Source organism: Leptopilina heterotoma, unplaced genomic scaffold, assembly GCF_015476425.1.
Source record: "Leptopilina heterotoma isolate Lh14 unplaced genomic scaffold, ASM1547642v1 Lhet_68, whole genome shotgun sequence".
In the NCBI taxonomy this organism is placed as follows: Eukaryota; Metazoa; Arthropoda; class Insecta; order Hymenoptera; family Figitidae; genus Leptopilina; species Leptopilina heterotoma.
Window position 1 is genome coordinate 1,419,714 of NW_025111157.1, and position 25,118 is coordinate 1,444,831.

General features: G+C 22.7%; 5 protein-coding genes across 9 annotated transcripts in view; 2 read left to right on the forward strand and 3 right to left on the reverse strand.

The window, feature by feature from the left end:
• Window positions 1–9,540, forward strand: part of LOC122510223 (G-protein coupled receptor moody-like) — a 25,667-nt gene extending 16,127 nt beyond the window's left edge. Inside the window, exons 3-10 of one of the 3 annotated variants that reach the window (XM_043624696.1) lie at window positions 563–703; window positions 896–1,066; window positions 1,154–1,281; window positions 1,434–1,587; window positions 4,825–5,024; window positions 5,387–5,554; window positions 8,613–8,663; window positions 9,025–9,540. In XM_043624696.1, coding sequence (XP_043480631.1) covers window positions 563–703; window positions 896–1,066; window positions 1,154–1,281; window positions 1,434–1,587; window positions 4,825–5,024; window positions 5,387–5,554; window positions 8,613–8,635 — 985 coding nt within the window. In that variant the 3' untranslated portion in view covers window positions 8,636–8,663; window positions 9,025–9,540. The remainder of the gene's footprint in view (window positions 1–562; window positions 704–895; window positions 1,067–1,153; window positions 1,282–1,433; window positions 1,588–4,824; window positions 5,025–5,386; window positions 5,555–8,612; window positions 8,664–9,024) is intronic. The other 2 variants (XM_043624695.1, XM_043624694.1) reach the window with 2 other exon arrangements.
• LOC122510224 (larval cuticle protein F1-like) overlaps window positions 1–16,676 on the reverse strand; it is a 71,560-nt gene extending 54,884 nt beyond the window's left edge. The window contains exon 1 of the mRNA XM_043624699.1: window positions 16,264–16,676. The gene's annotated coding sequence lies outside the window, so the exon portion shown is untranslated. The remainder of the gene's footprint in view (window positions 1–16,263) is intronic.
• On the reverse strand, window positions 9,539–15,701 carry LOC122510225 (ras-related protein Rab-32-like). 3 transcript variants are annotated; one of them, XM_043624703.1, is made up of 6 exons: window positions 15,467–15,701; window positions 15,247–15,279; window positions 14,752–14,848; window positions 14,630–14,686; window positions 14,254–14,494; window positions 9,539–9,870 (listed from the first exon to the last, which is right to left on the reverse strand). In XM_043624703.1, exons 1-6 carry the CDS (start codon window positions 15,558–15,560, stop codon window positions 9,835–9,837), a joined length of 558 nt encoding a protein of 185 aa, XP_043480638.1. In that variant the 5' UTR covers window positions 15,561–15,701; the 3' UTR covers window positions 9,539–9,834. The 3 variants fall into 3 exon arrangements, with proteins under 3 accessions (XP_043480638.1, XP_043480636.1, XP_043480637.1); XM_043624701.1 differs by having other exon boundaries at window positions 14,250–14,494; XM_043624702.1 differs by having other exon boundaries at window positions 14,250–14,494; window positions 14,752–14,844; window positions 15,243–15,279.
• A 118-nt stretch (window positions 16,677–16,794) lies between the features above and the next one.
• LOC122510305 (FAD-linked sulfhydryl oxidase ALR) lies at window positions 16,795–19,901 on the forward strand. The gene is made up of 2 exons (XM_043624840.1): window positions 16,795–16,987; window positions 18,862–19,901. Exons 1-2 carry the CDS (start codon window positions 16,904–16,906, stop codon window positions 19,240–19,242), a joined length of 465 nt encoding a protein of 154 aa, XP_043480775.1. The 5' UTR covers window positions 16,795–16,903; the 3' UTR covers window positions 19,243–19,901.
• An 83-nt stretch (window positions 19,902–19,984) lies between these two features.
• On the reverse strand, window positions 19,985–24,877 carry LOC122510303 (transmembrane protein 145-like). Its single transcript, XM_043624838.1, has 4 exons — window positions 24,744–24,877; window positions 23,904–24,336; window positions 20,424–21,013; window positions 19,985–20,301 (listed from the first exon to the last, which is right to left on the reverse strand). The coding sequence occupies exons 1-4, from the start codon at window positions 24,831–24,833 to the stop codon at window positions 20,008–20,010; spliced, it is 1,407 nt and encodes a 468-aa protein (XP_043480773.1). The 5' UTR covers window positions 24,834–24,877; the 3' UTR covers window positions 19,985–20,007.
• Between the last annotated feature and the right edge of the window lie 241 nt (window positions 24,878–25,118).

Consider the following 25,118-nt stretch of genomic DNA (forward strand, 5'->3'; position numbering starts at 1 on the left):
GAAATAATTCAATTATTCTTTTAGATTTTAATAAAATTCTTCGCAAGAATTCAATTATTTCCCTAAATAATTCTTCGAAAGAATTCAATTATATTGACAAATAACAAAATTATTCTCGAAAATTCAATTATGTTGAGGCATTTTTAATAAATTTCTTTGCAAAATTCAATTATTTTCATAAATAACAATATTCATCACTAAAATTCAATTATTTAAAAATTTTTATGTAAAAATCTTCTTAAAAATTAAATTATTTTCATGAATAATAAAAATTTCTCACTTCTCAGCAATTCATAATTACTTAAATTAGAATTTGCATAAAAATTATGTTTATAAATATTTAAATTCTTTTATGAATAATAAAATTCGTTTGGAGGAATTCAATTTATTAGCAGGAGAAGAAAAAAATTATTCTGTAATAAAAATAAAAGAAACCTCTCTAAATTCTCATAATTACAAAAAAAAAAATGTAAAGCTCCGAAGGAACCTTTGCTAAGAATTTTTTTTAATAGACTATTTCTGAATTATATTTGTTATAAAAAGAAAAAATTTCTTTTCCCAGGTTCTCAAAGCCTCTGAGGACGTTTGCAGCTATAGCCTCAATTTTTATTATGTTAGTGGGTCTACTAGGAAATTTACTAACAATCATAGCTCTCAGCACATTCCCCAAAGTACGTAATGTCGCAGCTGCATTTATCATAAGGTACGATAGTGTTATTTAAGCTTATCACATAAATTATTTAGCATGCACATGCAAACGCACATTTTCTCACATTATTATCTTAATTAGCCCAGTTAAGTTTCCTCTAGAATCTGAAACAGTGTTTACATGCGCACAATGTTCATTATTTACTTCTATTTTTTTAAATAATTAATAATAATTATTTTTTTTCAGTTTATGTGTGGCAGATTTTATTTTCTGCCTCATTGTCCTGCCATTCGATTCGATTCGATTTATCGACGCCAAATGGGTTGACATAGGATTCCTTTGCGTTCTTGTGCCATTTTTGCGATATGGAAATGTTGGCGTCAGTCTTTTAATTGTAGGAGCCATCACAGTCAACAGGTATTACAAATATTTTTGGCATTTCATTTTATTCGCCGAAAAAAAATTGAAAAAGATCGATGGTTTTTTATTGTTACTAAATTTCAGGTATATCATGATTTGTCATCATAATATATATCAGAGAGTATACAAAAAACACTGGATTGCCTTGATGATATTATCGTGTTGGTTATTTTCTTATGGAATGCAAATTCCAACTTTAATCGGAGTTTGGGGTAAGAATACTAGTTTTTATAAATATAGTGTCATTTTCATTTTATTGAATTTCACTTCATTTGTAGAAATTTATTTTTTTACAAATTTGTACATGTGCCCCAAATGTAATATTTATAATTATCCAACAATTCAAATGTTAATCTTTTTTTAGGTAAATTTGCATACGATCCCAATCTCGAAACTTGCTCAATTATCAGAGATGAAAGGGGATACACGTCTAAAACTTTCCTCTTCATCACAGGATTTGTAATTCCCTGTATAGTAATCGTAAAATGCTATGCCAAAATCTTTTGGATTGTCCACAGGTATTATTAATTATTTTTGGAAACTACTTTTGCTTAAATCAGGGTTGCCACGCTTTTGCTCTTTTCAAATTCCCTGACTTTTCCAGGTTTTCCAGTTTAAAAAACGGAATTTTTTCAGATTTTTAAAACGAAAATTATTCGAAAACATCAATAACTTTACTTTTAAATAAATATTTAATCATTATTTTTTTATAGAAATTAAGATTTTCAAAAATTTGAAATTCAATAACTAAGAATATTATTGTAAAACATGAAGATATCGATCACTCCGAGTCTTCGACTCGGAGCGATTGCTTTCTTCATGTTTTATAATAATTAAAATTTGCTACTTTGTTATTGTAACTTCTTCAAAAATTATTTTCATCATTACGATTATTCATTTCTACAATTTTCAACTAAAATTCTTCTTTTAGTCAATTTTTTTTATAATTTTTTAAAAAGTTCTTTGTGAATTATCAAATTCTTTTTTTTACAATTTAATTTGCCGAAATTTCGATTATTCTGACATTCTTCAATTAAATAATATTAAAAATTAAAAACTTTAAATAATTTAAAAAATCCATTAAACTTATTGCGAAAAATTAATTCTTAAGAATTCTTAATTAAAAGTATGAAAAATTCAAATTTTCAAAGATTTTAATTTGAAATTCATTTTTAAATCAATATTTATTAGAAAATTCTACGAGAACTCAATTATTTAACTATAAAAATAAATATTTTATTAAACAATTGAATGTTTCTTGAAATTGAATTTTCATCAAGAATTTTAACAACAAATTTTTAAATAAATGAATTCTCTTGACCAATTTTAATACAATTTTTAAGAATTGTCTTAAGAAATTCATTTTTTAAAGAATTAATTTGAAGAAATTCGATTAAAATTGTATTTAAAATAATTTGAATTTCTGCGATTAGTTTTACTATTTATCAAAATAATTAAATTCCTAAAAAGAAGTTAATTATTTCTGAAAATAATTAAATGTTTCCGTGGAATTTTATTAAAATTGTTTTTAAATAATTGAATTCTTTCGAAAAATTATATTAAAATAAAAGATTTAAAAAAAAATTCATTGAATTCAGAGAAATTTTTGTAAATAATTGAAATTTCACAAATATTTTATTCAAATTTTTAAAAATAATTGAATTCTGAAGAAAAATTTTATTATTTATAAAGATAATTGACACTTTAACCAAAATATATTTTTAATTTTTGAGAATAATTGAATTTTAGAAAAGAATTTCATTATTTAAAAAGGTAATTGAATTTTTGACAGTAATTTTATTAAAATATTTGAAAATAATTGAATTTCGGTGAAAAAGTTTATTAATTTTAAAAATAATTGAAATTTTAATAAATTTTTTTAAATTTTGGAAATAATTGAATTATTGCAAAGAATTTTATTACTTCTGAAATAATTGAATTTCTGTACTAAGTTTCATTAGTTTTGAAAATAATTAAATTCCTAAAGAGAAGTTAATTATTTGTGGAAATAATTAAATGTTTTCGTAGAATTTTATTAAAATTTCTTTTAAATAAAAGATTTTAAAATAAAATTCATTGAATTGAGGAAAATTTTTGAAAATAATTGAAATTTCGACAAAAATTTTATTAAAATATTTGAAAATAATTGAATTTCGGAAAAAAAGTTTATTATTTTTAAAAATAATTGAAATTTTGACAAGATTTTTTAAAATTTTGGACAAAATTGATTTATTGCAAAGAATTTTATTACTTCTGAAATAATTGAATTTCTGCAATGAGTTTCATTAGTTATGAAAATAATTAAATTTCTAAAAAGAAGTTAATTATTTATGGAAATAAATAAATGTTTCAGTAGAATTTTATTTAAATTCCTTTTATGTAATTGAATTCTTTTGGAAAAATTTATTAAAATATTAAATATTAATAATCAATGAATGGAGAAAATTGTTTGAAAAGAATTATTGAAATTTTGTCAAGAATTTTATTAAAAGTTTTAAAATCAATTGAATTTCGGTGAAAAATTTTATTATTTATAAAGATAATTGAAATTTTGACGAGAATTTTTGTAAGTTTTTAAACATAATTAGATTTCTGCGAAGAATTTTATTATGTAAAATTATTTTGAAAACAATTGAATTGTACGGCAAAGAATTGCGTTAAAATTTTTGAAAATAATGTTATTCTTTAAAGAAATTTAATTAGACATTTATTGAAAATAATACTTAAATTCTAATAAATAAATTGTAGCAAAGGTTATTAAAACAATTAAATGTCTTTGATAAATTTTAATAAAATTTTTAAGAAAAATAGCTTTTTTCGAGGAATTTAATTAAAATTGTATTAAAAATAATTGACATTCAGCGTTGAGTTTTATTATTTATGAAAATAATTCAATCTCTGTAAAGAATGTTATTATTCATGAAAATAATTGAAGAATATATGAAAATAATTTTTAAAATAATTGAATTCCTGTGAAATTTTTATTATTTATGAAAATAAATAAATGTTTACGGAGAATTTTATTAAACATCTTTTCAACTAATTTAATTTTTTTTTAGGAATTTTTATTAAAGTAGTAGATATTAAAAATCATTGAATTGAGGAAAGTTTTTGAAAATAATTAAAATTTTGACAAGAATTTTATTAAAATTTTTGGAAAATAATTGAATTTCTGAGAAGAATTTTACTAATTTTGAAAATAATTGAATTTCTGCAATCATTTGTAATTGCTTCAAAATTCAATTTGTTTTAGTGTTTTTAACTAAAATTCTTCTTTAAATCCATTATTTTTAATAAAACTAGTTAAATAATATTAAAAAATTTAACTAATTTCAGAAGAATTTTAGTTTAAAAATTTTTTTAAAATCTAAATTTTTTTATATTTCTAATAAAATTCATTTAAAATTGAAATTTTACAAAATTTTAAATGAAAATCTTTTAAAGTTCATCTACGTACGAAAATTGTTAAACGCAATTCTTTGAAAATTGAATTAATTTTGAAATATTTAAGTGAAATTAGATTTGAAGAATAAACACAATAACTTTAGAAAACAGCAATTTTCCAGGATTTCAATAAAAATTCCCTGACTTTTCTCCATGTTTTTTCAAGGTTTATAAAATTCCCTGACATTTCCAGGTTTTCCAGGTTTCCAGATTGCGTGGCAACCTTGAATTAAACTTTTTATAAAATAGCATGACGAAATATTCTTTCTTATATAGAAAATAGCATGACAGTTTTTAAAAATGATTTTCAGTTCCGAGGCAAGAATGAGAAAACACGCCGCTCCAAATGTAAAATCAACGCACAATGTTGGACGAGATACTCGAGATATTAAGCAGAAACGAAGTGAATGGCGAATAACAAAAATGGTACTGGCCATTTTTTTGAGCTTCGTGGCTTGTTATTTGCCCATTACGATCGTAAAGGTCGCTGACGCTGAAGTCAGATATCCCGGTAAGGTTCAAGCAATTTTTTCTGTTGATTCACTAACTATATAAATATTATCCAATCTGCACTGAAAAAAAATTTATTTGATTCAAATAACCGATTAATTGACTATTATCAATTAAATATTTAATTGAATCAAATAATATTTCTTGGAGTCAATTAAATGGTTCAATTCATATTTGCTTCAAATACTGAAATTATTGGTTCAAATACCATTTAATTGAGTTGAATAAATATTATTTGATTTAAGTAAATATTTAATTGATAATAGTCAATTAATCGGTTATTTGAATGAAATAAATTTTTTTTCATTGTGTCTAAAAGATTGAAGAAACTTATAAATTTTGTCAACTTTTTGTATATTTTAGGATTCCACGTGATGGGCTATTTGCTATTGTACTTTGCTTCGTGTGTAAATCCGATAATCTACGTGTGCATGAACAAGCAATATCGACAGGCTTACGTTAATTTGATCAGTTGTTCGAGAATCAGAGCATTCGGAAGCAGCGCTCCAGGACAGAATAATTATGGCCAAGGTATAACTGATTTTATCATTCTAATAGCTCTTCATTGAGTCTTGTAATAAGTTTCACTCTTTAGAAGTGAAACTCTAAATTTCGATTCAAAAACGCAGAAGATTCGAAAAAGAATTTTTTTTTTTTTGATAAAACTTTGATACAATGGAGCTTTATCTTCTCTTATTCCGAAGAACAAAGAAGAATTCTTTAGACTTTCATTAACAGGGTTGCCACAAATCGGGGAGTTCAGGGAAATCACGGAAAAGACAGTAATTCCATTTTTTCTATTTCTGACAATAATTTCTTTTTGAATAACTTAATTCTCGAACAACTATTATAAAATTCATACTTAGCAATTATTTAATGAATTAATTATTTTACTTCAATATTTCTAAATTCATTCAATTTTAAAAGGTTTCCACTTGAAATTTTATTATAAAATTTCAATTTTGAATGAATTTAATTAGAAATTTTAAAGAACTTAGATTTTTGACATAAATTTTAAAAATTCAAATTTTTCTAAAATCAGTTAAATTTTTTAATACATATTTCATTAAATATTAAAAATAATGAATTTATACAAAAATTTTAGTTAAAAACACAAAAAAATTTAATTTTAGAGAAGTTACAAATGATTGAAGAAATTCAATTATTTTCAAACGCAATAAAATTCTTATCACAAAATTCAATTATTTTCAAAAGCAATAAAATTCTTGGCAAAATTTCAATAATCTTTATAAATAATAAAATTCTTCTTCGAAATTCAATTATTTTCATAAATTTTAATAAAATTCTTGGCAAAATTTCAATTATTTTCCAAATTTTTCCTGAATTCAATGATTTTCAATATCTATTTTAATAAAATTTTCCAAAATAATTTAATTAATTAAAAAAAAAAATTTCAATAAAATTCTACGTAAACATTTAATTATTTTCATAAATAATAATTAACTTCTTTTTAGGAATTCAATTATTTTTATAAATAATAAAACGCATCGCAATAATTTATTTATATTCAAAAATTAAAAAACAAATTCACATCAAAAATATCAAATATCTTTATAAATAATAAAATTCTTGACAAAATTTCAATTATATATTTTAATTAATAACAAAATTCTTTTCCAAAATTTTGAACAATACAATTTTTAATATCTGCTATGTTAATAAAAAAAATTTCCAAAAGAATTTAATTATTTTCATAAATAATAAAAATCTCATAGTAATTCAATTATTTTTTTATAAATAATAAAATTCTTTTTAGGAATTTAAATATTTTCATAACTAATGAAACTCATTGCAGAAATTCAATTATTTTCAGAAGTAATAAAATTCTTTGCAATAATTCAATTATTTCCAAAATTTTTAAAAATCTATTAAAATTTCAATTACTTTTTAAAATTAATAAACTTTTTCTCCAAAATTCAATTATTTTCAAATATTTTAATAAAATTTAAAAAAAAAAAAAAATTAAAAAATTAAAAAAAAAAAAAATTCAATTACCTTTTCAAATAATGAAATTTTTTTCCAAAATTCAATTATTTAAAAAAATTTTTAATATTTCTGTCAAAATGTCAATTATTTTTATAAATAATAAAACTTTTCTCCGGAATTCAACTATTTTCAAAAATTTTAATAACATTTTTGGCTAAATTTCAATTATTTTAAAAAAATTTCCTGAATTCAATGAATTTTTTTTTAAATCTTTTATTTTAATATAATTTTTCGAAAGAATTCAATTATTTAAAAAAAAATTTTAATAAAATTTCACGGAAACATTTAATTATTTTCATAAATAATTAACTTCTTTTTAGGAATTTAAATATTTTGATAAATAATAAAACTAATCGCAGAAATTCAAATTATTTTAAATACAATTTTAATCGAATTTCTTGAAATTAATTCTTTAAAAAATGAATTTCTTAAGACAATTCTTAAAAATTGTATTAAAATTGGTCAAGAGAATTCATTTATTTAAAAATTTGTTGATAAAATTCTTGATGAAAATTCAATTTCAAGAAACATTCAATTGTTTAATAAAATATTTATTTTTATAGTTAAATAATTGAATTCTCGTAGAATTTTTTAATAATAAAAATTGCTTTAGAAATAAATTTTAGTTAAAATATTAGATAATTGAATATTAAAAGCATTATAGCGTGAATTTTTAGAAATAATTGAATTTTGAAAAGGTTTCAAATTAAAATCTTTGAAGTTCTGAATTTTTCATACTTTTAACTAACAATTTTGTGGAATTAAATTTTTTGAAACAGTTCAATTGATTTTTTAAAAAAATTATTTCAAGTTTTTATTTTCTAATATTCAATTGAAGAATTTTCGAATAATTTAAATTTCGTAAAATTGAATTGTACCTAATCAAATTGGTTTGAAAATTCTCAAAGAACTTTGTCAAAAATTATTAAAAATAATTGATTTAATGGAGAATTTTTGTTGAAAAAAATGTAGAAAATAATAATTGACTTAAAATTTGATGAAAATAATTTTAAAGAACAAAGAAGTTACAATAATAATATTTTTCGAATATAAAATGATTTTATCACTCGGTTATTTTTAATAATTATAATGAAACATAAAGAAATCGATCACTCCGAGTCGAAGACTCGAAGTGATCTATTTCTTTTTGTTTTATAATAATATTCTTTTAAGTTATTGAAATGTCAAAATTTTGTCTGGAAATCAAGGAAAAATGAGAGAAAAACAAAATTAAATAATTAAATTTTTCTGGCAACTTTAAATCTTCTTTCTTTTTTTCACTTTATGACTAGAACTTTTATTGCTTACACTTTTTCTTCCTTACAATAAATCGATTTCATTCTTAATAATTACCCAAGTAAAAGTGTGGTGTTTTTATATTAATTATTTTTCTTTACTAAAAAATTTCAATATAAAATTTTCCTTCCTTTTAATTTTCATTTTTACTATTACATTTATCAAAATAACATTGCAGTTTTGTTTTAATTTTTCTTTTCACTTTTTAATTTGAGCTTGAATTCTGCTAGTAAATTATAGCGGCTGATCATTAAATAGCTGTTACTCTTAAATCCTATTTTTTCAGGAGTAGCCGATCCAAGCGGGTAGCATTTAAAAGAACATGGCAAATGACTAGGTACTAATTGACTCTTAAGTGAAAAACCTAAAAAAAAAACTGACGTCCAATAACTAATTAAAATAACACTTTAGATTCTACCAACGGCTTCATTAACGCAATTTTGTATCTTAAAAACAATCCTTTTTCTCTCTCTCTCTTTTTTTTTCTCTTTTATGTTGACTAACACTTTCAGAAATTCTCGGATTATTTATACGCTTAATTAAACGTTACAGCCATATCGGACTCTAATTTATAAGTCTCTCCCAATTGCAGTCAATCCTTATTAGAAATAAATCGCTTTCATCTATAAAAAATTTGTAAACTTGTCGCGCCAAAAAATAATTATCAAAAATTTACAACATTCTTTTTTTGGTTGCAGATTACTCAAAAGACGTAACGATGGTATCGACGGTATCAATCGCCATGAACGCTGTGAAAAATTCTCAAGAAGATGAATTCTGAGAATTCAAAAATGGGACCAAAACGATCGAAATTTAGGAGTAAAAACTTTAATTTCTACTGTTTCATAAAGAAATTTTTCATAATATTTTCCTAAAGAAAATGTTTTATGAAATTCCCATTGACACGAAAAGGATATTTTTTGAATCGTCTATATAACATTAGACAATTCATCCGTACAAGTACAATCGTTATTTATTAGTCGAGAGCAAGCATATTCAGATAAACGATCAATTTCCTTAAAAGATTGTAATGTTTGATAAATAATCTATATGAGATCCAAAGACTTTCAATTACGAATTCATTGCTTATGCATTGTAATCTTGTAAGAGACGCATAAACATAATAATAGAAAAATAAAATACGTGAAACGTTAGAATTTTAAATAATATAGTAATATAGAGATTTTAGATATAAAGAAAACGACGTATTTGTAAAATATAAAATTATATATTATTTAAAAACTTTTGTATACAACTAAACTGGAATTCCTAGAATTACAAGATTTCTAGATTACAAAAAGGAAATATATTATAAATGACAAAAAAAATTCTTACCTATTATTTTCTCGACATGAAAATAGTTATACATTAAAACTAAACATTCCCCAAGAATGTTTCATGTTTTCAAAAATTTCGCTTTCAAAATTTACAGCAAGAAACTTTTTTTTGTATTAAAGGTGAATTCTTCAGTTTTATCGAATCACGAATTTCATCTTGAACTTTGGCTTTTAAAGTGTTTTCCACAAGGTACTGCATTGCTTCAACTAATATTTGATAAAAAAAAAAGATTTTTATTTAATTTAAATTAGAAATACTTCCTCCATGAGGAGCAAAAATTAATAAAAAAATTTTCTAAATTTAAAACAAAGAATTAAAATAATCAGGGTGTCTACTATTTTCGTTCAACAAAATTCTCGGTTATTTCCCGGCTTTGTCCTAATTTTTTCCGGATTTTTTTTCTCTTCAAATTTAAATTTATTTGATTTCGAACACAAATAAATCTACAAATGGCTTTCAAAAATTTTATTAGAGTTTTTATGAATAATTAAATTCTTTTAACGAGTTTCTTTAAATTTTTTGAAAATAATGTTTTTTTTAATAATATTTTATTTAAAAATTTGGAAAATAATTGAATTAAACAAAGAATTTTTTCAATTTTTTAAAATAATCTTTTCTGTTCATAATTTTAATTGAAAATTTGATTAATTCAATTTTATTAAAATGTATTGATACTAATTGAATTTCTGTAAAAAATTTTACTATTTATAAAATTAATTGAATCCTTCCCAAGAATGTTATTATTTATGAAAATAATTAAATGTTTGCGTAGAATTTTATAAAAATTTTCGAAAATAATTGAATTGTGGAGAACAATTTAATTATTTGTACTATTTATGAAAATAATTAAATAGTTTAAAATAATTTTATTAAAATTTCCTAAAATCATTGAATTCCTCAGAAGAATTTTATTATTTATGAAAATAATTTAATTCTTCGTAAGAATTTTATAAACATTGTATTAAATAATGAATTTTTTTGAAATATAATAAATATTATGATAATTTTATTTTAAATAATTGAATTCTTGCGAACGATTTTATTAGAATTGTTTGAAATAATTGAATTTCCAAAAAGAAATTTATGAGTTTTAAAAATAATTGAATTCTTCTGATGAATATTGTTATTTATGAAAATAATTGAATTTTGCAAAGAATTTGATTAAAATTTCTGGAAATAATTGAATTTTCGGGAACAATTTTGTTATTTCTCGACCTAATTGAATTCCTGAGAAGAATTTTATTTTTTATGCAAAAAAATTGAATTCTTAGGAAGAATTTTATAAAATCTAAAAGAACAATTGAATTATTTGAAAAAAATTTAATTAAAATTGTATTTAAAACAAATGATTTCTATCGAACAATTTTATTAAAATAATTGAATTTCCTTGAAAAATTCTAATATTTTTGCAAATAATTGAATTCTTCTAAAGTATTTTAAAAAAACATTTTTTTAAGAATAATTAAATTTCTCGAGCAATTCCTATAAAATTGTATTAAAAATATTTGAAATCCTGGGATGAATTTTATTAAAATTTTCAAAAATAATTGAATTCTTGAGAAGAATTTTATTATTTATGAAAATAGTTGAATTATTGCTAAAAATTTTATTAAAATGTTCAAAAAGAATTGAATTTCTGTGAAAAAATTTTATTTTTTGAAAAGAATTGAATTCTTCATAAGAATTTTATTTCAATTATTTGTTTATAAAAATCCAATTATCTTGAAACAACAGAATTAAAAAATTTCAAAAATCTTATTTTTCAGAAATTTCAAAAAAAAATTTGCAAAAATTCAAATTTATTAAAAATTTTAAGTGTGTTTTTTTTTAAATTAACTAATAAAAATTTTAATTATTAATCTTCGCACTAAGAAACATGAATTCATTAGAATGTGACTCTTTATAAAAGGGCAGTTCCATACGAAAAGCAAATGGTGGATCACCGATTTTTCTTAAAGTTTGTAATTTTTTAGTACTTGGGGTACTAAATAACTGTACCAAACAGTTTTGCAAAAAAAAATTTTTTTTGCAAGATATTTAGATTTGAAAAATCGGAAACTGAAAAAAATGACTTTTTTTGAGAATTTTTATTTCGAAAACTATTGATTCTACAAGAAAAAGTCATTTATTCAAAATTGTAGAGAAAATGCCAATTTTTTATAATATTAAAAAAAAAGTTAAGAAAAATTAATTTTTCAATAATTTGTTTAAACAATAATTTTTTATTGTTAAAAAAAAGAGCAAAGGACATCATGGAATATTCTAGAAAAATTATTTTCTCAAAACTTGAACCTTCCTTAATAAGTGGTTAAATTTTTAAAGAAGTGATTTTTGGTGTTTTTGAGAAAAAAATTTTTGAAGTTTGCACTACGAGTTTTTGTGCGTTGCGCTAACTAAGCAGCGCCTATATCAGTGTATTTTAAAAGATAATATGACCTTTACTGCTCGCCCCTAATACATTTATTAATTATATACGTATATATTTTATTATTATAAACAGTTTAACAATATATTTTTAACTTTTTTATAAACATTATTTTCCTTTTTTTAACCCATTAATGCCCATGGGCACAGGAACGCAGGTATAAAAAGTAACTATTGAGATCCTGACATAGGGTCTAATAATAATTTTTAACGTTAAAAATTAAAAAAAAAATTTTTTTTAAACAATTTGTTATAAACAAATGAAGAAAAATTGATTTTTATAAAAAACTGATAGCGCCATTCGATTCGACGCAAAAACTACTACGAGAACGTATATTACATAATTTTTAAAAAAAGAGATATTGTTGCAAAAATGTTATAAACAAATAGCTTGCATTTATACTGTATGAGATAGAAGGATCGTTTTTCAGGTAAAAATTTTGTTTAAAAAATTTTTGACGTCAAAAACTCTCCTAATTAAACTAATTTTGTTTAAAAAAATTATTAACTTCAAAAACAATCCTTCTATCTCGTACAGTATAAATGCAGGCTAATTGTTTATAACATTTGTTAGAAATATTCAAATTGAGCCTCCCTTTTTATTACTTGTTTTATTTTATATCTGGTGGTGCCATCTGCTTCCGCTATATTTTTGTTTAATCGCCTGTTACGGCGTCTTTCTTTTTATTCGTTCAGTTCTCATAGAGACGCTTGAGACAATAGTACATTTTTGTATCTAATTAATCTTTTTCGCTCATTATTAATAAATCTGTGACTTTACTTAAAACCGTGAATCTTTGGTCTTATTTCGTGATCCCTGGAACCTCGTTAATAACATTTTTACAACAATATCTCTTTTTTTAAAAATTATGTAATATACGTTCTCGTAGTAGTTTTTGCGTCGAATCGAATGGCGCTATCAGTTTTTTATAAAAATCAATTTTTCTTCATTTGTTTATAACAAATTGTTTAAAAAAAATTTTTTTTTTAATTTTTAACGTTAAAAATTATTATTAGACCCTATGCCAGGATCTCAATAGTTACTTTTTATACCTGCGTTCCTGTGCCCATGGGCATTAATGGGTTAAAAAAAGGAAAATAATGTTTATAAAAAAGTTAAAAATATATTGTTAAACTGTTTATAATAATAAAATATATACGTATATAATTAATAAATGTATTAGGGGCGAGCAGTAAAGGTCATATTATCTTTTAAAATACACTGATATAGGCGCTGCTTAGTTAGCGCAACGCACAAAAACTCGTAGTGCAAACTTCAAAAATTTTTTTCTCAAAAACACCAAAAATCACTTCTTTAAAAATTTAACCACTTATTAAGGAAGGTTCAAATTTTGAGAAAATAATTTTTCTAGAATATTCCATGATGTCCTTTGCTCTTTTTTTTAACAATAAAAAATTATTGTTTAAACAAATTATTGAAAAATTAATTTTTCTTAACTTTTTTTTAATATTATAAAAAATTGGCATTTTCTCTACAATTTTGAATAAATGACTTTTTCTTGTAGAATCAATAGTTTTCGAAATAAAAATTCTCAAAAAAAGTCATTTTTTTCAGTTTCCGATTTTTCAAATCTAAATATCTTGCAAAAAAAATTTTTTTTTGCAAAACTGTTTGGTACAGTTATTTAGTACCCCAAGTACTACAAAATTACAAACTTTAAGAAAAATCGGTGATCCACCATTTGCTTTTCGTATGGAGCTGCCCAAAATTCAATTATTTATCAATGATTAAATTAAAATACTTTGAAAATTCGATTTGTTAAAAAGTTTTTAATGAAATTCTTTAACAAATTTAATTATTTTCAATTGAATTTCACAAAATTTCTATTAATTCGATAATTTTTTTAAAAATTTATTTACATACTATAATTGAATCAGTGACTGATTTTTTACTATCGAATTAATTATTTTTAACTAATTCAAATTTAGAGAACAGTATAAATATCTATATAAATTGAAATAAAAACGAATTTTTAAAAACAAATTAAAGTAATAAAACTTTTTTTAATTTGTTGAAAAAATTCCCAGTTTGGCATAAAATTCCTAGCTTATTTCCGTTTTTTCCAGGTCAAATTAAATTCCCGGCTATTTTCCGGATTTCCCGGTTAGTAGACACCCTGAAAAATTAAAATTTTCCTACCAACGTTTAAATTCTCTTTAGCGGAAGTCACGAACCAGCAGCCAATTTCATTTTCCTTGCAAAATTTGACAATTTGATCATTGGAAATGGCGACTTCTTTGATGTCACACTTATTTGCTAGTAATACTATTGGAATATTCGATCCGTCTGGCAATGTTATTTTTTCTCTGAGATCACTGAGCCACTTTCTCACTGATTGAAATGTCGCGGCTCTCGACACATCGAAAACTAAAGCTGCAGCCACCCTAGAAATAGAATATTTAATATTAAAATCATTAAAATTAATTTTATTAAATTATTAAATTTAATTATTGAAATAATTAAAAATTGAAAATTAAAAATTCATAAACAAAATAGAATAGAAATAGAAAGATATTTACGCATATTTGTAATAAACACGAGTCATGTATCCGTGTCTCTCGTTTCCAGCAATATCCCTAAAAGTTTAAACAATTATTTTTCCGTACATCAAAAAATATTTAATTTATTAAAAAATAATTACCATAGCTGCAAATTTATTTTTGTGTGTCGATCCCATTCGAGTGTTTTTATTGCGAAATCAGCTCCTATTGTTATTTTATAATTCGAGGAAAATTTACCTGAAAGTTTATTTATTAAAAACAAACGTTATTAAAATTATTAAAATTAGTTCAAATTAATTCAAAATTGATGGGATTTTTAAATTCGAAGAAAATTTGCCGAAAAGTTTATTTATTAAAAACGAACGTTATTAAAATTATTAAATTAAAATTATCAAAATTTATTAAAATTAATAAGATTTTGTAATTCGAAGAAAATTTTCCTAAAAGTTTATTTATTAAAAACAAACGTTATTGAAATTATTAAAATTAATGAATTTGTTTGCTTATTTCTCGTATCTTAGATTACGATACAAAACAAATTGAAAGATTTCTATTATACATATTTCCACAAACGAAATAAGAGTTATTGTTTTGAATCTTCTTTCGCATTCGATCAGAAATAATTTAAAATTTACCTTCTGTGTATCTTCTGACAATTGCAGTTTTTCCTAAAAAACAAGGACAAATATATTTTAAATTTACATAATTATAAATTTAAAAATTTCTTAGTTAAAAAAGTACAACTTTAATAGTTGATTATCTCTATAATAATATTCACAGAAAATATTTTCCATTAAAATTTACTTACAATTAGAGGAATAATGTAGAGAAAATTAAAATAAAGATAAAAATTACCAACGCCATAATCGCCGATAACAAGAATCTTGAAGAGCAGTTCATTGTGATTGGAATTTGAAAGCGAAATATCCGAGTCTCTTCTACTTTTCATTTTCGCAAAATAATTATTATTCACTTATTAAATTAAGAGGTTAGAAATATTGATGATGTCACTTGAGTGATAAGTGATGGTAATTAGCCAAATGAAGACAAACACATCTGTATGGAAGTTTTCCCTTTTTCTCAACAGAATCTATAATTTTCGAAAAATATAAAAATTAGAAAAGTTGTAATTTTTTTTCATAAGATAGTTGAATTTAAATCTAATTGTCTATTTACCTTTTTTTTTTATCAAAAATTGATTGAATCGATGGGATTTATTCATTTTAGTTTAAAAATCCATTGAATAAGATTATTAGCTCTAATAAACAAATAAATAGAAATAAATAAATCTAGTTAATGAAATAAATATATTTTTAAATTTAAAAAAAAATACTCTTTTTAATTTTAGAACAAAATAACTTACCACTTTATTTATTTTTCTTTTTTTATACCTAAAAGACCTTTTAACACCTTTTTTATACTAAAAAATGTAACACTCACTAATTGTCGATACAAACCAAAAAATACACGAAAACAAATGCGCTTTTTTGTTATGAAAAGATTTTTCAATAAAAAGGATTTAAAAATTCTCCACTGAAATAGTTCTCCAGTAAATAAAAATAAATTGCCATTTTTCAGTATCGATCATAAATAATATTTGTAATAGTACCTAGTTTTGTAATTTTAAAGTATTTATTATTAAAAATCATTACTTGAGTTCATTTATGCTCTGTATAGGAAATCTTCTGCTGAAGCTGCGTTGAATAATAACACTGATTTTTACACACATTCATGTATATCTTCTTTTTATGTATCACTAATGTGGAATTAGTGGAAATTAGTTTCCAATATACCTAATTGCTTTAGATGAATTTGTTTTTTACGAAATAAACGACAAAAACTAAGAGACCGAACACAGCAATAGGCGAAATTTTTAAAGAGCACAAGTAATGAAATTGGAAACTTTTCACTTATCCTTCTATACGTAAAAACTTTTCTCACTATTAAATGTAGTTTTAAGAATGTTCACGATATTTTCAAGACAATTAAAATACGTTTTTTTGTATAAATTGACTGGCTATTTAATAAGTCAACTTCGAACGAACTTGTTTACTTTTAACCGGAACCGGAACTGACGAAAATTGTAACTCCATCCAATCGAGTGAGTGAACTTTATTTTATTGCAAGTGCTGTGGACGAACATTAATATTAAAGCAGTGGATAGCAACCCAACCCTGCCTCATCAATGTTTATTACTAATATTTTGAGGTTAGAAAAAGAAAAGTCGTCGGTAATCGGCATAAATGTCAATTTATTTCATTTATTGATTTATTTATAATTTATTGCTTGAAAATGGTACAAGAAAAACCTTGCCGCACTTGTACGGATTTCCAAACTTGGGCAAAGTTACAAAAAAAGACATATGACTCTGAAAAAGTAAGTTGATATTTCACCTGCAAAATAATACTTTTAGTAAATTAATAATTTCTATTTCTGTTTTATAAAAATATAAATTTATTATCACTGAACTTGAATTATTTTTTAAGTATTTAAAATTTAGAACTTTTAACTGTACTCATAATTTTATTGTCGAAATTCTTATGCCAAAACATTTGTTTTTCTTTGTAAAAAACAATTTTCTCTAGATTTACAGTTTTCTTATGGAATTTTATAGAATCTTAGGAATTGTAAAATAACGTCTTCAAAAGTAGCGAATTTTAATTCCCTTTTGTAAAATTAATAATTTTAATTTGTCAAATTTACAATTTTCGTGTAAATTTACTACTATGAAAGTAACAAATAAAATGACGAAATTATAACTCCCTTTCGTAATATTTTAAATACAATTTTAAATAAATTCCTTGAAAAATGCAATTAATCTTAAAAATTTTATTAAAACTTGACGAAAAAATTTAATTTTAAGAAACATTTAATTATTCAATAAGATAATAAAATTAGTTGCAATAATTCAATTATTGTCATAAATAATTTTTAATTCGTCGCAGAAAATCAATTATTTTAAAAAATAATTTAAGTAATTCTACAAAAGAATTCAATTATCTTGATAAACAACAAAATTTTCCCATAAAATCAATTATTTTAAGGAATTTTAATAAAATTTTTTTCCAAAATTCAATTATTTTGATAAATATATAAATATTCATCACAAGAATTTAATTCTTAAGAAAAATAATAAAATATTTTGCAGAAATTAAACTAATTTCAAAATTTTTTTGAAAATTCTCGTCAAGAATTAAATTATCTTTATAAATAGATAGCGAAATTCTTTTCAAGAATTAAATTGTTGTCAAAAATTTTAATAAAATTCTTGGCAAAATTTCAATTATTTAAATTAAAATTAATAAAATTCTTCGAATGAATCCAATTATTTACATAAATTATTATTTTAATTTTTCACAGGAATTCAATTATTTTTAAATATTTTAATAAAATTGTTCGAAAGAAATCATTTTTTTAAATACAATTTTAATTACATTTTTTTGAATTAATTCAATTATTTTTTTTAGATTTTATTAAACTTCTTCTTAAGAATTCAATTATGCCGATAAATAGCAAAATTATTCCCGAAAATTCAATTATTTTGAGGCATTTTAATAAAATTCTTTGAAAAATTCAAATATTTTCATAAATAGCAATATTCATCAGAAGAATTCAATTATTTTTAATAGTAATAAATTTCTTCTTGGAAATTTAATTATTTAAAAAAATTCAAATAAAATCGTTCGCAAGAATTCATTTATTTTCATAAATAATAAAATGCTTTATAGGAATTCAATTATTTTCAAAAATAACAAAATTTGTCACAGAAATGCAATTGTAAAAAAATTCTTCTCAAGAATTAAATTATTGTCCAAATTTCAATTATTTATAAACAAAATTTAATAAAATTCTTCGCCTGAATCCAATTATTTACATAAATTATTATTTAAATTCTTCTCAGGAATTCAATTATTTTTAAAAATTTTAATAAAATTCTTCAAAAAGTTTTCATTTATTTTCAAAAATTTTTATAAAATTTATTCTTTCATCTATATAATAAACTTCAGTAAGATTTTAATTTAATTTATTAAAAAAAATTAAATATTTTCAAAAGTTGTTAATAAAATTCTTTGTAAAAATTAAGTTTCAAGTTTTTATTTTCTAATAATACATTTAACTGAAGATTTTTCAAATAATCGAAATTTCATAAAATTGAATTGTGAACAGATAGATTTGAAAATTCTCAAAGAACTTTTTCAAAAATTATTATTATTTATTTAATTTATTAATTATTATTATTTAATTTCAAGAAAGTGAAGAGTGACGAGAAAATAGTAGTTGCACCTCGAAAAAATTGTCCTCTCGACAAGGACGAATTGGGATCAAGTACTTGGGCATTTTTACACACAATGGCAGCTTACTATCCGGATTCGCCATCAAACGAACAACAAAAGGATATGAAAAACTTTTTCTACATTTTTTCGAAATTTTATCCCTGTGCACCGTGTGCTGAAGATTTACAGGAACAATTGAAAGTAAATCCTCCACAAACAGATTCCCAAAATCAGTTAAGTCAATGGCTATGTAGGATTCATAATCAAGTAAATAGAAAATTAAGTAAACCCGAATTCGATTGTAAATTAGTTAATCAAAGGTGGAGGGATGGTTGGCTCGATGGTTCGTGTGATTGAAAAAAAAAATATGAATAACTTAGCAAAATGCACAAAAATTCGTGTAAAAGTTGAATTTTTTAATTTGTCATTAATTATTAATTACAAATTACAAATTATAAATTATAAATTATAAATTACAGTAGTAGAGTACAAGAATAGCGAACGAATTCGCGCCTACAAAGGCACTTGGGAGATAAATGTAAATATTTTTATTACAAAGAGTATTTTATTATAACATTTCTTATGCTATTCTAAAAAAAAGAGAATTATTCTACATTTGAAATGTTGTCGATATGAATATTTAATAAACGAATTTTATTTATCGAAATTTTCGTTCTTTTGCAGAAATATTTTTTCTTAAAAAGAATGTATGTATCATTTTTTAACTAATAAAAAAAAACTTCTAGGAAGTTAATTTTAAAAATGAAAATGAAGATTTATCGAAATCATTTTAGTGTAGTTCCAAGTTTGCTTGAAAAATGTTGTCAAGAAAATGAAATTAAAAAAAGAATCATGAATTATTTTACAGTTAATATGAAACTAACGAAATCTAGCGTACAACAAAGATTTTAGTTTAATACAAAAATAAAGTCGATTTGTTTAACTACATTTCAATTGTTAAGTTAAAAAGCTACTATTGAATGTTTAATGTAAATAAAATACAATTTTACATTTAATTTGTTTCTTAATCACAATTTTTTTTAAATTTCGAAAATAGAAATTCCATTAAAAAATTGTGTTTTGTAAATAATTAAAAAGTTATTTTGATTTTGAAAAATGCGTCTAGAGACGAGTATTATTTATCCCGTTTGGAATGCTAACAGGTGGTCGCAATTGAGTTAGAGTAAATGCAGGCGCAGTATTGTGAATTCTAGGTTCGTAGCTGTGCCCTTGACCATTTCCACTGAAAGGGACGATTTGAAAAGTTCGAATATGGAATGGAAAATGAATATTCGCAGCCGCTGGTCTCGTTGTGTATAAAAATAGCGCGTGACCGCAAAAAATGATCCAGAGATAACATCCTTTTGCGACACTCTCTCGAATCCACTTGTCTATCAGAAAGGTGACCATTAGAACCTAAAATTTTTAATAAATGTATAAACAAAATTTAATTTAAGTAAAATATAATTTTCATTTAACTTAAATATAATTTTAATTAATTTTACAAATATAATACACTAATATAAATTTTCAAATACCATTATCGGATGAAACAGGAACCAAACGGAGCCAAGTGACATGAGGAAGGAATAAAAATGGAGTTTAGTGGCCGCTTTGCTGCTGGTTTTATAGCAGCAGAAAATAAAAACGCCCCACGTCCAAAGTTTCAATGCCAGCAATCCATAACCAGGCGGTGATTCGTAACTGTAAAGTACGAGGCCAGGATCGAAGACTTCCGCCTGATAGATGAGAAGACAGAGCTGTAGAATTGTGGAAATCCAAATAAAACCCAAAAGTCGTCCAACTTGAACCAGTGAGAGAATACTTTTTGTCACTGTAAATCCCAGTGCCAAAAGCAAAAGCAGTACAGTGAAAATAGTCTCCGAACATGCTTCAAAGAGACTTGCGATTAAAGCCGCTCCCGGGAAATTCACTCCAAGAGAAGCTCTGATGCAATATTCGTAGATCTCGAAAATCAGTCCTATCAGATAGAACCAAAGGGAAACCATAAAGAGCTTGTAGGAGATGTGAAGAAGCTTTCTCGAACGCAGCTCTATCGCAACGATTACGCTCAAAATTATGAGAATAAAGTAGGCGATGGCGAAGGCAATCAACAAAGGTAGAATATCTAATTTTATTTCCAAAAGAGAAAAATTATAAAATACGATTAATATTATTGTGATTAGTATTCATAATCAGGGTTGCCTCAAGTCAGGGAAGTCAAGGACTTCAGGAAAAAGTCAGAGAAAATAGAATTAGTCTGAGATTTTTTATTAAAAGTACTGGAAAAAATTAAATTTTTAGAATTCATAAGAAAATTCTGAATCTTTGTGTCTTTTTTTGTTTGCCTCATAAACTATGAATTAACCACGAATTCTAATACAAAACCTTCAATTTTTTTCTATTTCTGACAATAATTTCTTTTCAAATAACTTAATTCTTGAAGAACTATCACAAAATTGTTACTTAGAAATTAATTGATGAATAATTGTACTTCAATTTTTTTTTAAATTAATTAAATTTTAAAACAATTGCGTTTACAATTATCATAAATAGCTAAACTATAAAAAGTTTCAATTAAAAATTTTAGAAAATTTCAATTTTTAATGATTTTCATTATAGAAAAAAAAAGATTTTTGAAAAATTTTAATAATTCAAATTCTTCTGAAATTAGTTAAATTTTTTAATATATATTTAACTAGTTTTATTAAAAATAATGGATTTATAGAAGAATTTTAGTTAAAAACACTATAAAAAAATTGAATTTTTGCGAAGTTACAAATAGTAGCAATTTTTAGAAATAATGGAAATTTGAAAAGTATTCAAATTCAAATCTTTGGAAAATCTGAAGTTTCAATAATTTGAATCAATAATTTTGTAGAATTAATTTTTTAAACAATTTTAATTTCAATTCTGTTGAAAAAAATTTTAAAGCAATTCTTCGAAAGAATTAAATTATTTTGATGATAAATATCAAAATTCTTCACAGAAATTCAATTATTTTCATAAATAGAATAAAAATTCTTCCCAGAAATTCAATTATTTTCAGGAATTTTAATAACATTCTTAACAACTATTCAATTACTTTCATAAATAAGAATATTCATCACAAGAATTCAATTTTCGGAATTTTAATGAAATTCTTTGCAAAATTCAATTATTTTCAGGGATTTTAATCAAATTCAATGCAAAATTCAATTATTTTCAGAAATCTTAATAAAATTCTTTGGAAAATTGAATTATTTTCAGGGAGTTTAATAAAATTCTTTGCAAAATTCAATTATTTTCATAAATAAAAATATCCATCACAAAAAATTTAATTTTCAGAATTTTAATAAAATTCTTTGCAAAATTCAATTATTTTCAGGAATCTTAATAAAAATCTTTTCAAAATTCAATTATTTCCAGTAATTTTAATACATTCTTTGCAAAATTCAATTATTTTCAACAATTTTTTTTTAAATTATCGTCAAGATTTCAATTAATTTTTATAAATAACAAATTTTTCGCCGAAATTTAATTATTTTCAAACATTTTGTCAATTCAATGATTTTCAATATCTACTATTTTAATAAAATTTCCCGACAAAATTCAATTCTTAGAAAAAAATTTTGATTTAAATCTACACAAATATTCAATTATTTTCATTAATAAAAAAAAATTTAACAAGAATTCAATTACTTAATAAATTATTTATTTTTTTATTTAAATAATTGAATTCTTGTAAAATTTTCTAATTAAAATTAATTTTTTAAATCATTTTCAGTTAAAATTTTAGATAATAATTGAATATTAAAAGCATTGAATTGTTAATTTTTACTTTTTAGAAATAATTAAATTTTGAAAAGGTTTCAAATTAAAATCTTTGAAAATTTGAAATTTGCATTCTTTTAATTAACAATTCTGTAGAATTACATTTTTTGAAAATGTTTAATTTTTTTTTTTGAAATTATTTCAAGTTTTCATTTTCTATTATACAATATTGAAGAATTTTTGAAGAATCTAAATTTCGTAAAATTGAATTGCAAACAAATGGATTTGAAAATTCTCAAAGATTTTTTTAAAAAAGTATTAACCACTTGAGCGGCAGGGCGTCAGAATTGGCGTCAGCGTGCAAGTGACAGAAGCGGCAAAAATGCGAAAAAGGCGTCAAAATTTGACTACTATTTTCTTATTCTGTAAGGAGATTTATAATATCACAACAAAGTATTTTTCTTTCTTAAAGTGAAAGAACAGACCTGTAAGCAAAAAAAATGTTTTTTAAAATATTTAAATAAGTTTTCAAGGATCAAAGCTAACAATATTTAAAAGTTTGATATTAGTGGCGTTTCAATTTCTACCAAAAAAAGTCCAATTTTTCTTCACGAAATCGAAATATTTAAAAAAGCATTTTTTTGTTTAAAGATCTGCTCATTTACTTTAAAAAAGAAAAATACTTTGTTGTGATATTATAAATCTCCTTACAGAATGAGAAAATAGTAGTCAAATTTTGACGCCTTTTACGCATTTTTGCCGCTTCTGTCACTTGCACGCTGACGCCAATTCTGACGCACTGCCGCTCAAGTGGTTAAGAATAATTGATTTAAAGAAGAATTTTAGTTAAAAATTTCTAGAAAATAATAATTAACTCGAAATGATGAAAACAATTTTGAAGAAGTTGCAGTAAATTTTTAAATAAATGATTTTATATATTTTAAATAAATAATGACTTAATTATTTATTTAAAAATGAAGTTATTGGTGTTTTCGAATAATTTCCCAATTAAAGAAATTCGTAAATAAATGTAATAGAACATTTTTTTGAGTATCTAATAATTTTTAGAGTAAATCAGAATATTCTTTAGGATCAGGAACAATTTCAAAATTTTTTTCTGAAAATCAGGAAGAATTTAGGGAAAAACAAAATTAAATTTTTTTCTTGCAACCCTGATAATAGTTTATTACTGTTTATCATCAAGTAACTGAATTGATAATATCGTATATATGAATTTTATTGATTAAATAAATTTCAAAACTTACAAAATTCATCAGCTGAAAAGTGTTCCCGCCAGAAACTTCCACGTGGACCATTTGTTAGTGTCATCCAGTAGGTGACATTTAATCCTTTCTCGCTTTCACAATCCGATAAAGCGATAAACCACCATCTTGGTCTCGACGATTTAAATTCTCGATAACTATTACAAAAATATTGTTTGGTCGTTTTGTTTTTGATACATTCTATTGGACCATTTGTCACTAGCTTGGCACTTAAAGGCACAATTTGTCCTCGATCTCTGCTTAGGACCGACTCCTTTTGCAAACACGTCTTGTTCGAGGGATAAACACTTGGCCATTGTGTTGCTGAATCGTAATACAATAATAAATTTACGCTAGAATTCTCCTCCAAAATAAATTGATACTGAAATCTTCCTTTCTCCGACAAAAAACAAAATCTCGCCAAAAATGCCCAATTCTGAAAAATATTTTAATTTATTTTAAAGACTAATGAATTTATTACATAAATAATTCATCTTTAAAAAAAAATTGTTTTTTTTTCTTGAGAGAATTTCTATTTTAAAATTCTCTAAAAAATCGAAATAAACTTAATATTAATTGCAACTGTATCTACAATTGTGTAAAGCAAATTAGTTTCTACTATATTCAAGTTGAAATTATTAAATTAATTATACTACGCAATTGATTAAATTAATGAATTAAATTGATTAAATTAACAAAAATTAGAAAATTATTAATTATTAAAATTAATTATTAATTATTATGAATTTGTGAATTTTTTAATAATAAATTTGAACAATTTTTTAATCACAATTAAAATGGATATTTTATGCAAAACATGAAATATTTAGAAAAATTACCCACTTCATTTGTTACAAGTTGTCCACGTAATATTTTAGAATTTGAAGTCATAATTATAAGAATAAAACTAAAAACTGTTAATCTAAGAATCATATTGAGACTACATTACAAAGTAAGTTTTACACATACACTTTGTACTATTGACGTTTGTTTATGTCATTTGCATAGGTATATATAAAGAGATCAATAATTTTCCGTAACTACAAATTATATTCGTAGTATAAAAAGGGTCCTTTACAAAAAAATTCCTTGAAAATATGAACCTAATTTTTAAATTCATATATTAATAAAAGTTCACAGGAAATGTGTTTATTTGACCTTTTGCAATTATTTTTTTTACTAATAATTCATGTGTTTTAAAATATAAATTTCAGCGAA